This window comes from Mixophyes fleayi, chromosome 3 (assembly GCF_038048845.1).
Source record: "Mixophyes fleayi isolate aMixFle1 chromosome 3, aMixFle1.hap1, whole genome shotgun sequence".
Taxonomy (NCBI): domain Eukaryota; kingdom Metazoa; phylum Chordata; class Amphibia; order Anura; family Limnodynastidae; genus Mixophyes; species Mixophyes fleayi.
The window spans coordinates 300,741,839-300,757,325 of record NC_134404.1 but is presented as its reverse complement, the minus strand read 5'-3'; the positions used below and the strand labels follow the sequence as shown (position 1 = coordinate 300,757,325).

Here is a 15,487-nt window from a genome sequence, read left to right as displayed (position 1 = left end):
AGACCATTTTATATTTAGGGCCATATTGAAAGAAATAGATTTTTTTTTTAATAATAGAGGAAAACAAAAGTACGGTAAGAAATATTTTGCTTTTATTTAAAATTGTATGAGACCGTATTGTAATAAATAAACAGTTGCACCAATATGACAGGATGTATATTCTGACAGGACAATGTATATATCATACCGGTACAATGTGGCATGACAGACAAATTTCTTTGCAGAAATAAATAGCAACGGCATCATAAGCTAATGTATAGGTTCAGTTGTAGTTAAAAGCATGAAATAAATATATTTCTCCTACAAATGGTTAAGCCTCTGACTGAGAAATGTAAACTGCAGCAAGTGTTGGAGCCAAACTCGGTACGGAGGGGCTTCTGGGTAATCTATGACACCGGTCAGTTCTCCGGCAGAACATTACACAGTATTTTATTTATATCATCATTTGTGGAAAATAAGATTTAAAATAGCTGCTCAAAATAAACACCTGTAAATATAGCATTGCATGTATACCATTCAAATTAAAGTGTAGATAGCCGACACATAATTACAAAATGGCAGGACTAGATGAAAACATTGATGGAGATTACACACCGTCTCCAGTATAGCTCAAATAAAACAATAATTCAGCTGATATCAGGTCCCTCCTCCACCAAAATAACTTGATATGCAGCCGACAATGGAAGAAAAGCTGTTTGCATTAGTCCGTGGCCCGTACAACAGGTGGCCAGGTTGCTATCTCTATGTACGTCCATCTTCAGGATACTGCTGCAAAAAGTATTAGTTTCACCACGTCAGTGCCAACATGATCTTACACAGAGAATCGCTTCTGCTGTCTTAGCGGACACTTAAACTGTGCTAAAATCATAAATTGCAGAGCAACAAACCAAATATTATAAAACAAAACTGGTGACATTTATTTGCGACATCCTTGTACGTTTTCAGTATAGTCTCTATATCGCTTCGGTCACATATTGAAACCAAGATGCACAAGGGATTATGGGCTTTACTAGAGTCCTTCCCAGACAGCAGTGGTCACTGGATTACACATTTCTCTTCTTTCTTGGTCATCTTGCCTTTGTTTTGCTCTAGAGTCCTTTCCAAATGTTCCTCCTCTTCTTCAGCTCTGCAAAACACAAACATCTATGTCAGAAATGAGGACATGTAAATAAATACTAACACTTTGCTTGAGCTATTGTGTGATTTGTAAAATATGTCTTTCACAACGACACCCTATAATATTTTGCATATATGTATTTTTCCCAAATACAGAAGTTGTAGATTATCTGGTCTGGTAGAGCATGACAAATACAAGCTATAACATAGCCTCTATAATGGAATATACTACGACATGTAAGCACTGTATATATGTTGTGTTATTGTTGTTATAAATCACTGTCATATGTTGAACATCTGATGTTGTGTGAGAAATGTGCAGCTACTGTCAGAAAATGTATTTACTAAGTTTAAAAGAAGTTTTCAACATTCAGACAACTTCACTTAATCACTTTAACAAATGGGGAACGTTTCTAAAGCTTGTAGCTTGGAAAGAGTTTGGGAGATCTGAGATATCCTGTTCCACTGGGTATGGCAAAACCCCCTTAAACTTCCTAATTTTCCCCCATTTTTTGTAGCACACACCATATTAGACAGCATGAGATCAAGCTCTGATCCGCCAACCCTGTGAAGGTTTTGGGCTTTAGAAAATCAGCCCATAAATGGTTTTATTTTACTGGTTTCTTTCTGTGTCCATTACATCACCCTGGCATATTTGCTTTTTTGTCACTGTATACAACATAGGACAACTCTGCACATTACAATTCTATCCATAAAGTAGTTATGTGTCAAATCCAAGGCCTATCAGTGCCTGGAAGACACTGAGGCTTTGGCGAATAACATAGCATAGATAAAATAATGTATTTAATAAGCATGGTACCCTCTTCAATAATTCATAGTACATATAATATATACAATTGATGTTAATGTATTTCTTTAGAAAAACCTGTATTATAAAAAATAATGCACTCCCTACTGTAAATTATGCAGGAAATTAGTTTCTGTGACCTATATAAATATATCGTCACAAACCCCTCCCCTGAACCCTCCTCTAATATACCATAGGGAATGCATTATCCCATATATAATTATAGGGATGTACAAAATCAAATCTGTGATCCTGTCCATCTGTGTTGGCAATAACCGATAGCATAATGTATATGGAGTTCTGTGTTGTTCTTACAATATTGGTGCATTCATCCTGTGGGATTGTGGTTACAATATAATGACACCCTGCAATAAGAACATTCTAGAACGGTATATTGTAGAAGGGAACTTACTCCTTTTCTTGAGCATCCAAGTCTCTGACCAAAGCATCGCGTTTATTAACCAGGATAACTAGTTCGTCAAGTAAAAGCTGCTCCCGCCTCTTCTGGGCTTCAGTTTTTTGCCAGTCTACAAAACACAATTTAGTATATTAGACAAAATTGCTCTTTGGGGAGTCAACAAAAAAAATCTATTCTAATTGCATCACAGCCACTGACAGGTATTGTATGTAGTCAGAAGTTCCCATAGATTGTATCCACCCAAGAGTATGCATGAATGTGTGAACTTGTCGGCTATGGCTAATTCCCCCATTAGACACTATTTGGCGTTTGTGCAAAGTGTCGGGTACTTTTTTATAGCTGTATTGCCCAATAACGGGTATCTTGTGGCGGCCAAGAAAAAGCAGGTTGGACAGTGCTTATCGAGGTACAAATGGCATTTTTTTTGCAAATAAGCCATACCAAACATGGGGATAGACTTCCTGGTAACACCATTTACATGACAGTTCTTGAGCCAATGCTCTACCTAGAGAATAACATTGGCTTGTCCTGCCACATAATATTCTATCCCTCTGGAGTATATTGGAAATCTTGGACAAAAGGTGTTTTATTGAAGCAACTTGTGTAAAAGGAATTATAAGAAGCAAAAAACAATAATTGCTGAACTGCTCTTTTTAGAAAATGTCCATATGGAGCAACGTAATAGTATGAAGAGGCCCAGAACCAAACTATTTTCTTACATCTAATCACCGATGCCTCCCAGGCAACACTTAAGCTCTCCAGGCCAGAACCTGTATAGTTATGTGTGTCCATAAGTACAGGGCGACTTGCATTCAGTAAGAGGAGACTGTAGAACTCACATAAGCCAATATACAATTCCACAAAATGATCACATATGAGTGTGGGGGAGGGTGCTACGTAACTGGTGGGTGTCAGACACCAGACCACCTCCAATGTGCTAACTGGCAGCAAATATGCCAGGATGGAGATTAACGGTCAGTGTTCACTTATCAGATTAAAGTTTACTTTATAAAGACAATCAGACCGGTAAGTTTAGAACAAGAGTTGTAGAACACTTTCGTTCTGTTACCTCAGCAACTACTGTAAAGCTTGTTGAACATTATTTTCAGTCTGACAAACAGTTAATATTGTGCTGCTGTTGTGTTTGTTATTATACACACTACCAGGTTATTAAAGATCTGTTCAACTATCTGTCACACAAAGTACACTGAATCATCACCTTTGATATAACAACGCTCATTCATGTGGAAACCCTTCCAATGTTCTGTAAGATCTGGATAACATATCCGTTCTGCCTATCACTTTATTGTTTTGGGACAAAATTGCAGAACAAAGGTATTAAACAAGCTGGATATGAATAGCCTGCAACAAGTTTTATGCTGCATTAGTTGGATGTGCACTGAACTCAGAGGTAAGGATAACTCGCATATTTCACGTCCTTACTTCCTCCGTTCTGCCCCTATTTGCGCTAAAAGTTCCCTATGGATTTCATCTTTCTTTATATGGTTTCAGAACGGAGGAAACCATTGGCAAACACTGGCATACCGGCATTTTCCAAGGCACCGAGCCCATTATTACGCTCTCATTTTGTGCTGGCCATTCGGTAACAGTTTGAGGTGTCTCACACTGTGATCCATATGCCTCGCAATAGCTTGAAAGAGAAAAAACTAATTGCTTCATACATTTCTCTTCGAAGTAGAAATCTGAAATGTGGAATATTGTTCTACAATGCGCTTGGTTCTATATAAATAATATATTGGTGAGAATGCCTTTGGCAGGACTCTCTGCATCCTTGTAAATCACCCATCATTTATCTAAAGAACATGACTAGACATTACCTTTTCATTCAGCAAATTAAAAAGAAAAGTAAGTTAAACGGAGAGTTCATGGCAGACGTTATGAGCGCCAATATCCTATAAACATTTATCTTTGGGTCGCAAAGCATGTGGTTATCTAGTCATTGTGGAGCTACAAGTACCAGCATGCCTGCCTCTTCCACAACAGCTGGAGAACCACAGCCTCAAGCCTAACTTATTTTACATACAATTTTGTAGCATATGTAAATGGTTGCACACTGTATAAGTTCCCTCCCAGACTGCTCTGGTCTGTATAATTGGGTACTGTACAGCTGTGTAAGTTCCTGTAAGAAATTATTTGCAGGGATATATTCCTCTTATGAAATAAAAATGCTCAGGAAGAGATTAAGATAAACAAAATGTAGCATGAACTATACATTAGAATATATTAAAGCATAACTCCACCCAAAATGAAAATGTCAGTTTTGGGTGGACCTGGATAAGTAAACGCAAAAGATAAGTTTCATGTTGTACAGATCCGCGGCTTCTGCGACGGTCATGGAAGATTTGTCTTTCCTCCTGCTGGAGACGTGTGGGTCAATGGAGTAAGGAGACCCCAATATCTGCTGTGGATCGGGGTTACTCTTCTCACTCCTGGCCAGGCGGCTTTTACTACATAGGAAGCGGGTTGTTTATCGACAATACCGGAGTGAAATGTACCTGTCAATGGGAAGCTATGCTTTGAATATCTTTAGTAAGTGAAGAGGATTCACAGCACAGAAGGAACTACAAGCTTTTAGAAGTTATTAGATTAGTTTGTTTCAATAGGAAAATAAATATCCACAGAGAGCAGTATAGGGCAGCACTGCATAGAATACAGAACATAACACGACTAGTCAATGTAGCAGCCACATCTCCTACAACTGTTGCTACTTATGCCCTTTGAAGGGAATGTCAGTCCAAAGGGCACTGATGTGGATGCTTAATATCATCTGACCATACGTAAGTCAATTCTAAGTTGTGCGATTCATAGCTCTTTGTATGAAAATTTATCCCAATATTAGCACACTTCCTCAAGTTTATACAGAGCCATCGCTATCCTCTCTCATTGACTGAAGATGTCATATTTGTAATCTCAGTCATTTTTGTTTCATTTCCCTACATGGATGTATTTCCTAGCTCCGTTGATGCTTCAGGCAGAAAAACAAAGAAACTGTTGACTATCAATTTTAACCCTTTTCTGCCCACAAATGGCCCAAAGCAGGGAATGACAAATTCCCTCGGGCATAGATAGGGTTAAACAGAGGACTGATTCCCCAGTCAAGTGCCCTTTTGCACAGCCAGTCTGCTGGAGCTTGTAACTGTCCATCATCCAACGGGCGGCTCCACCCCCCTCGTTAGGAAGGTAAATAATGGCAAGAAGGAGAAGTATGTGATGAGGGAGGCAGCAGAAGAAATGAGGATCATGAGGGGAAACAGGACACCAGCTTAGAAAAAAAAAATAATCCATAGCCACTGACTCCAGCGGTGTCCTTTCCCCCCACGCACCTTCCAAAAAAGCAAAGTAAAGAGTGTGTGCAATCCTTTTGGATTAGTCTCTTCTCTCTCCATTGCCCTGGGCAATCATGTTAAAACTCACATGGCTGGTGCTTATTCAGATAAACCTAACAATGCACACCAGTGGTTACCATGTGAATCTTCACAAACCACACAAGAATGTGCTGGTTCAAATCCCCCTGACCCTCCTCCAAAGGGAAATTTATTCAAGACAGCACACTGCTCTGCAGTTCTCTGAAAGCAAGTACTGCTAGTGGGAATTCCACCTTGTATCTACACATTAGAAATTAGATGCAGCATCATGTCAGAAAGGAAACTACTGTACAAGGACTTCTCAGGCTGCTATTCTGCAATAGCGGAAACAGTCAAAGTTTTCCACTTGAAAGAATATACTACTCTTCATGAATTGGTGCAAAGTGTATCTGTGATTCATATCACACTGGAGGCTGCCATCTTGTGGGCTGAACCAATATTTAGCTGATCAATTCACAAGGAATCAGTGGAAGCACTAAGGTGTGAGGCACAACATACCCCAGTTATGTCATTAGTTCGCAGGGCACTGACAGGTTGCAAATTAGTTGAGCCCATAAAATGGCAGCCTACATTGTGTGTAAGGGACCGTTATACTTTAGGGGCACCTCTGGGGCTAACTGAAGAAACCACTCACCTTAGATCAGACTGTAAACAAACACAAAAGATCTTTCGGGTTGTGAGAATGGTTCACAAATAACCAACTAAATCCTTGGTGACAGATGCAGAAACCCCCTCTCTAAGCTTTAAACACTTTTACAAGGATGGGTTTATTTTTAAAGGTATCCAAATAAGCAATCATTTATTGGATTTTAAGCAAAAGAACTTTTCACAAACAATCATTTAATTGAACAATTGTTTCCAAACCAGGACAATCACATTTCTAAAGATCTTTTGTGAGATACACATGTAGCGATAATTGTTTTTATATGCTGTAGATGATGTGATTTATCTTTTGCCTTTCCTCTTCCCTTCAGTGTTGGAGCAGCTCAGTTTAGTTTGGGATTGGAAATATGGCAGCATCCAGTTAGGAACCTCTGTGTAAACAAAGGTAACTGGCAATTTAGCGCGGTCTTTACGAGTAATCAAGTCAGGATAATAACGGATACTGTCATGTGGGTGCACGATTGTTCAGCGCCACACATTCAACTCAAGATAAGGACGAGAGAGCCAGCTCTCCATGAACCGATATGAAGGGACAGTGATAGTGTGTGAGGCAGCACCTGTGCCCTTGATCATCGCTATCACTGACATGTTATAAAGATGTACATTAAGTAAAGACGTACATTTTAGATATCTTTCTTAAATAATGCGGTTCCGGTTGTGACTTTCTTTCGATTATATTTCTGTTTCACATCCCAAGTCACTGGGGCAAATTCAATTACAATTCCGGTCCGCGGGATCGCGCCGCAAACTTAATCCACGTTACCGCAATAACGTGGATTTTCGTTCGCAGCCCTTAGGGTTGCGTACGAAAATCCACGTTATTGCGGTACCATAATACCGGCAATAACGCGCACTTTCCGCGGGACCGGAACCCTAATTGAATATGCCCCACTGAGTTTAATCGATAAATGAACTGGTAGGATGCTTATTGTTTTTTAATTTTTTAATTGTATCCCTTTATAAATAAACAATGAGAACAGCTCATTTACATTATACGATTTCTTTTTTTAGTACATACAACATATTGTCGCTCCCTTTATAGAGTAACTCCACCTTAAAGCAACATATTGGATCTATTGTTTCCTCACTCAGTGCTCCCCACCAGCCCTCCTCATGTTTAAGGTTACAGCTACCCTAACTAGGTGGGGTTGTTGCTTTGGGTGGAGATCTCCTTTAAAGTTAGATGCAGTATAGAGTTTTCCTTCACATTCTACATTGATCAGAATTTATTACATTGTACCTTTATACAACATACTTAAAGGATATATAAAAAAAAGTATATACTATAAATAAAAAGAATAAAGAAAGGTATATATTTGGACTTAAGCATACCACTGATGACACATTAACAAATATGAATTGGTGAGGTCAGAGTCATTGTGATGTACTTCACTGCATAATGGTCAGTAAGATGTACACATAAGATTGCCTGGGGTCTAAACAGATGGTGCTATATGAAAATGATTTCCTCCAGTTTAATCTCTGGGCCAACAACATTATCAGCAATAGACAACAGCACCTGTCAGTGATATACTGCGCACTGACTCAATGACGAGATGAGTGTCTATAACTGTACAGTCCCTTGTCGCTGTTTGGCCACACCTACTTATTACGTCATTTGCTATGGCTGCATGTCTCAAAAATAGTTTAAAATTGCAGTTATTCAATCCAATATATATGCACGTCACCAGGCGTGAAATGTTTATGTAAGGTTTGGGAATTGTAGCGGAGGACTTTTTTTCCAACAAATTTCTCAGCCAACATCCCGTCACGAGTACAATGATAAATTTGCCTCATTGTCTGCTCAGTACTTTAAAATATTGTCTGCCAGCCTTTCAACGTTTGTTGCCGTTTAACTTTGTAATACATGACTTTCCTAGATGTAATTTCAAGAATACAAAGAATACATGTTTATAAACAATTTGGTGTTAGACATGTTGTAACTGTATGTTGTGTTCACAGTTAAGGCTAAAATTTAAGGCTATAAATGTAACAAAGCTGTTTGGGTTATATGGTTGGGTCAGCGTGTATACATCACGAGTACAACTGACAGTGTATTTTTATTCAGTGTTGCTTAATAAGACCTGACTAACAGGTGCACCTGGATAAGTAACATTTTGCATACAGTAATTTAAAGTCCATTCAGTGCCATGACTTACAAGCTACACTATCCTGATGTGAATAACAATCCTTAGGACTCTTTGGGACACCAGATCCACATCTCAATATCTTCCCTGTTATAATATGTTATAAAAATTCAAAATACATTGCTGATGTCTAATCTGTCTTTCCAAGTACTCTGATTTCCAGTGCCATTTCTCACGTACAGCATTTTAACATTCAGCTTTTTGACAGCGGTAACTCTCAGAGAAATGTGTGTGATTTTATCTGACCCAAATAATACGCTTGACAGCAAGTCCTGCAGAGGTAGCACAGGCAGAAGAAGATTGCTTTAAAAGAACCTTGGAATTGTTCAAATGATACCCTCAGAGATGAAGACTAACAATTTCTACAAAAGTATTTAGTGATTTAGTAAAGTATTTGGAAATAGTGTAGCTAAATAATATACAAATCAGCCAAACAGGACACGGTGATAGAGATCAGTGATGTCTTCCCGGAGCCTCCAGTGGTTGTTAGTCAGGCAGAACCTCAGATAATCATGCCTGGACCAACCTTTGCACAACCCCTGTTTTGTGCCTGTGTGCAAGCCATAAAGACATATCATTAATGGTCAACAGAACAGGTTGGCCAAGGAAATAGGTCAAAATAACTGGAGAGAAGTCAATGATGGGATGTGAGCAAGGTGGATAAGCTTGCCTAATTGTGTTCCCTAGACCATATGGCAAAATGAAAACCTGAACACTGGCAAAGCTATGAGGACATACACAGTACAATAATTATAGACAACGAGTTGGTGATAGTATGTGGAACAAATGCAGGAAAAATATATAAAATAATCAGTATTATGACCACTATTTTATATGCTGTCAACCTCAAGGACTAACGGATTGAGATTGGATGGAAATTGAGACTACAGACAAAAATGCATCATGTAACCGAGATATATAAGCTTCCATATTACTATGACAAAACAATATCTATAAACGCCACAAATTCTTTATCTAGTAAAATCAACAAAGTTAAAGCGTATGTATAAACATTTTTTTGCATGTATGGTTCCTTTGAGAGTATAAGATATAAACACACACATCTGTGTATTTCCATTATCCAGGTCAATCAGTATGACTGTATGCAGTCAAAATTAAGACAATAAAATTATTCAAGATATTCTAATTTGTAGGAAAAAAAAAAGATATTATCCAGCGTTTCTTGCTCTGAATGGTCCACGCAGGCACTACAAATCAGCTCCGCAGTTTGATGAAAATTAACACTAGTTTTGTAAAGAGCACATCAGGGGATTGCAGTCAAGTCTTATCTTTAGTTCCAGTCAACTAGCAATCCTGAAAGAGTTTGCATCCTCATCAGAGCAGGAGATTCTGCTGGTGAACCTAATCAATCCACGGAATACTGTGGCTGTGCTGTGTAACAAAGCTAAAATAGATTTACAAATGGGGTTTTAGGGGATAAGCTCCTCCACGGGATTACATATTGATTTTAAAAATAAAAAAGCTTATCATATAAGCCAAAACAGGAAAAAAATAAAATAAATTTCAACCTATGCAAAAAAATCCTTTTTAGAAAAAAAAAAATGCTCACTTCAAAACATATGCCAAGAGTGCATCACAAAGAACAAAGTCTTAGAGACATATTTATTGAACAAAAAAAGCACCATGTCAAGGCCCAACCACGGTGAGAGATATAATGAACTTCCTGGAGAATGATACAACCATCGGATGAAATATATTGTAGCACTCATTACAGGATATCACTGCTGTGGGCAGGTTCTGGATGGTCAGGGAATTGGATGTGTTTACAAGGCTGCATTGCAAAGCATTTGTGTTCTCTAGTGGAACTTATTTTTTAACCTACCAGGGAATTTGTAGCACCAACAGCATTTAAAAGGGTTGTTCACTGCTGGATGACAATCCTAGCTCATTAGTGCACCCCCTACAACTCCATTTAAACATTTTGACACGTGTCCTAAAAACATGCATATGGAATGAAAGTGGGCAATGTATGATATACGGGTCAGCACAGTGGCCAAGTGGTTAGCACTTCTGCCTCACAGCGCTGGGGTCACAAGTTCGATTCCCAACCATGGCCTTATCTGTGTGGAGTTTGTATGTTCTCCCTGTGTTTGCGTGGGTTTCCTCCGGGTGCTCCGGTTTCCTCCCACACTCCCAAAAAAAACCCATATTGTAGCACTCAGTATATTTCATCCGATGGTTGTATCTTTCTCCAGGAAGTTCATTATATCTCTCACCGTGGTTGGGCTGCTATCAAAAATTGACCCTAGTCTCTCCCTGTCTGTGTGTGAGTGTGTGTCTATATTAGGGAATTTAGACTGTAAGCTCCAATGGGGCAGGGACTGATGTGAATGAGTTCTCTGTACAGCGCTGCGGAATTAGTGGCGCTATATAAATAAATGATGATGATGATATAGTAACAAAGCATATCATGTCCAGCACATGACCGGCATATCATAGGTAGCAAATGAGAAAAAGAATGAAAAAGATTTTTTTTCCAATAAACTATATTGAAATTTTGGCGAGTCATATCCCAATTTTAGCAAGGTAATAATACAGTGAGGATCGCATTTTTTATATCCATCGCCCCTGTGCCGTCCACCACAGTGAAGATGAAAACACATTGTATATGTACAAAACACAATAATAAGAGAACAGTTGCATATATACATTAAACATATATAAAAGTACATACCTTTATTCCAAGAGGTAGCCGGTATATGGTACTAGATATAAGTAACAGACTAGTATGCAGGCTGGGCTATGCTGGAGTCTCAATGTATCTCCTAATCAGAAAACCGCATTACTGCGGCATCCCTTTGTGAGTAGGGTGGACCATTCGTGGTCACATAGCCACTGTCCATCCTACCAACAACATGCTAGAGACAGAGTGTGAGGATGCACGCTGTAAAACACCCTGAACACACTCTGATGTGAGAGCATGCCAAAAGTTAATTTAATCAATTTTTTTTTTCTTTAAATCATTTTTTAAAACAGTGACAATCAATTACAACATATTTCAAGTATCTACCTGCTTGACTACTAAAGCACTTAAGGACAGCACTGACCCACCAGTGCTCAACTGCAACATCTCAACGTGATGGACAACACTGCAAAAGATGAAGGCCAATGTCCACTGTGACTTTAACAAAGGAAGTAATTTATTAGTCGTTACAATTGACTGACCTTTTAGAGAGGTCCCGGAGGTCACAGCGGAACACTGGACTGCTGTAACCCCTAATAAATCACTTTTTCGGAGGCATATGCACACAAATTGACAGAACTTTTTATTTCAGAGCAGTGTGAAATTGACAAGCCATAATGAAACCTCTACAAAGGCAAACGCTGGAGACGTAAAAAGTGTTTAATGAGTACAACAAAGGTCTTTTTTTTTTTACCCAAAGTAGCAGAATTTCTATACTTCTATTAGCAGGTTATGCGCTCGCAAAGCAAAAACTTCAACTACAATAAGATAGCACATTTCTAAAACAGTCATACTGTCCTTTGTGATCTTACAGTTCTAGTGCAAAAATTTGATGCTCGTGGACCACTGAAGAAACGGAAGGAGGATGGCCTAATGTGAAGTGTGGCAGAAGGTCCTTGTTGGGCCTGTCCAACGCTGCATCAAGCTGCCGCTTCAATCTTCCAATTAGATTTAGAAGTACCAGCACCAAAAGTTACTGTGCTGAAACTATCAAATGTAACTGTGTGATGGTTTTATGTGAGAAAGGTGGTGGCATGATGCGGTGGGGGCGAGGCCAGCGGCCCAGTCTGACTAGTAAGCCTGCATTCTGGAGGTCCCGTTCATCTAATGGTCTCTCCGATGACGAGACAAGTTGAGGGAGCTCAATACCCAGGTAAAAGGCTGGTTATCACATTATTATACGGACATGGACAAAACCTTTATATATGAGAGAGAGAAGATAAAGATGCAGTGCCCGATTCATTAAGGAAAGTAAAGCAAAAAAGTGAGTACATTTTCTCCTGTACAAACCATGTTACAATGCAAGGGGTGCATATTAATTTATTATTTTGCACACAAGGTAAATACTGGCTGTTTTGTCATGTAGCACACAAATACTTGATAGCTTTATTTTTACACTGAAATTAGCTCCCCCTCCAATGCAACATGGTTTTGCCAAGGTTCAAAGCTACTCAGTTTTTTTTTTGCTTTACTATCCTTAAAGAATCAGGCCCGCAGCCACTATAGTTGGGCCTTTCTTGCTGGTAGCATGGCCTCATGGGATCTGTAGTTCAGCAAGAGCTGAGATGCCAGCGAGCCTTTGCCTGGACTTTAGTTCTTCAGTTTACATTCATAAATGTTTGATTTCAACCTTTATTTAAAAACAAAACATGGTGTTGCAGGCTTCTGTTAGACACTGCTTTTGTGTCTATGTAATCCAAAATCTTCAATTCTTTTGTCGCCATGAAATTACAAACCAAATTCCATTTCTTCCTGTTGGAGTTTGAATGTGGATGGACTGATGGATATCAAAGGCCGTATGAATTAAGTTACATTTCTTTTTCAGGCTCGAGCTTGCACGGAATCTCAAGACTAATTACAATTGATTTAATATAGATCCAGGTATCTTATCAGGTGAAGAAAGAAATTAACATGGGCAGTGAATGGGTTAAAAAGGTCAACAGAAAACAGTGCGTCTCTGAGCTATAATGCACTGTACAGGGATTAACTGTATAGAAACAAAAACGCTACAGAATGTAAGTAAACAAATTATAGGCTATGAAATTAAATTATTATGCAAATCAGAAATAAATAAAAATAATATATTGTAAAATAAATTTGAATCGACAGAATACAGTTATCATGGCTTATTTACCAACAGTACATTTAGGTGCAAATTTGGAACAAAACCATAGCATCCAATCAGATACTGGCTTTCACTGTTTATAATTAACCACCAATCGGCAATTTTCTTCTATATGTCAAAGTTCAGGGCAATTTGCACTAAAACACAACGTTAGAATATTTGCCATTTGTTCCCAATTTCCAGGAGCTTGTCCCTGGAATGTTTTTGACTCAGGAAATGTCCCTAATTCTCTATACTGATCTAATGCACAATAAAATTACTTTTTCTTAGTTGCAGTTCTGACCATTTAAGCTATTTGTGTATTTCAAATACACAAAAGTACATTATAAATCAACTTGAGAAAACAAGGCATGATGGGAATGGTAGTGCTTCCAGCTTCACCAATAAAGTATAATGCATGGTGTGCTTAGATGCACTAGTTCCACTGGAAGCGATTTTAAAATGTTGGTAACTGTGTTAAATGACCCGTATTGTCTACAGCGTATTGTGCTTGGACCAGTCACATGACCTGATTTCTTCTTCAATGTTTTCATGCGAAAAAAGAAGGCATCCACAAAGTGTATCTTATTCCAAACAGATTGTTAAACCACAGGAGTTTCTAAAAAGTACACCCAACATTTTGTCTCAGTCCACTCACAAAAGTAACTATATAATCTTCATTAAATAGCTTTAATATTTTCATTTTTAAAACAATATTAATTTTTCTCTATAGATTGTCATATTTTATTACAATGAGTCTTAAAATAATTGCCATTTATATGGTTAGGTATCCAAATGACTTGTATTATTTTTATCATGAAAAACAAGTTGCTTTCTCAGTTAGCGGTCTGAAATAAACAACTTTTTTTTAATTATAAATATAATTGCAAACAAAAATGAAATGCAACTCAATTATTCTTAGTTATCATAGACGCACATAGGTTAGGAAAACAGCAACTGTAAAAGGAGGTCAGGTGAGTGTTAGTGCGTCAGGACTAAACAAACACGCATTTCAGTGACGAGTTTTAATGCACTTTCCATGAGATATAAGGCACGCTGCATTGTAACATTTTAAATATGTTCAGGGATTATTTACATTATTCACAAGATGAAAAGCAGGAAGACTTTATAAAACAAAACAAAAATGGACACCAAAAGTGTATTTTTTTTTACCTATCCTCCACTACCCATAATTACACCCAATATGTAATTAACTAGACATGTCGCTGTCGACATGGCCTGTATATTTGCTCTGTCAGTGCTCAGACTATTTTGGCATAGCAGGGGAAGACAAGTACTGGCTGGGATTGCTGAAATTTAGGAGGCGGAGGAGATGTATAGTAAGCATTGCCCAGCTTGACTTAGAGAAGCTTTGATCTGAGTGATTTACATTTCAGCGACCTGTACTGCGGGGTAAAAATGCACATTATTTAGCACATAGCCTAGACTACATGGAGCATCCACAGGTAGGAAACAATGTTATACAATTATTTTATGCAGATTTTTAAACTCATTGGCTGATATGATGTGGAGACGCTGCTCTCGTAATAGGTGGGACCATGTAATTGATTAGAAATGGTAATGTCACTCACCGGACCGTGAGTGCCTCTTCCCGGACATTTAGGAACCGTGGCCGTCCACCATCCTGAGGGTCTGCGCATGCGCAGCCCTTTTCTATACTTCAGTGTATACCCCTTTAACTTAATTGGCAGATCAGGCAACCTCCCTATATTAAGCACCTGTGGTCACTACCACGTTGCCTGATCTTGGAGTCTCATTCCTCATGAGTCTCTGAAGGTGTTCCTGTATTACTTGTGTATTCAGTGCTGCTGATTCCTGTGGTTTCCAAACCACTTCTACTACTGTGGTTCCATACCACTTCTACCATCAACTTTATCATCATGACTGTTTGCTGATTCCTATCCGCTGCCTCCGTGCACTACAGTCTTCTACACCACTTCAACGTTATTTTATATCAATGTGACTGTTTGCTCATTGCTATCCGCTGCCTCCGTGCACTCCAGCTTTTACCTCACTCACCTGCTTCTCATCAAGTCTGTTTGCTGATTTCTATCCGCTGCCTCTGTGCACTACAGTCTCCTGCTTGCAACTCGCCTGTGTTCAACATCGTGACTGCCAGC

At 38.7% G+C, this 15,487-nt stretch overlaps 1 protein-coding gene across 6 annotated transcripts in view; it reads right to left on the bottom strand.

Annotated features, from left to right (window-relative positions):
* Positions 1–70: 70 nt before the first annotated feature.
* The window catches only part of EHBP1 (EH domain binding protein 1), a 267,437-nt gene continuing 252,020 nt past the window's right edge, over positions 71–15,487 (bottom strand). For all 6 annotated transcript variants that reach the window (XM_075203881.1, XM_075203884.1, XM_075203882.1 and 3 more), the window contains 2 exons: positions 2,337–2,451; positions 71–1,126 (listed from right to left, as the gene is read on the bottom strand). In XM_075203881.1, coding sequence (XP_075059982.1) covers positions 1,036–1,126; positions 2,337–2,451 — 206 coding nt within the window. In that variant the 3' untranslated portion in view covers positions 71–1,035. The remainder of the gene's footprint in view (positions 1,127–2,336; positions 2,452–15,487) is intronic.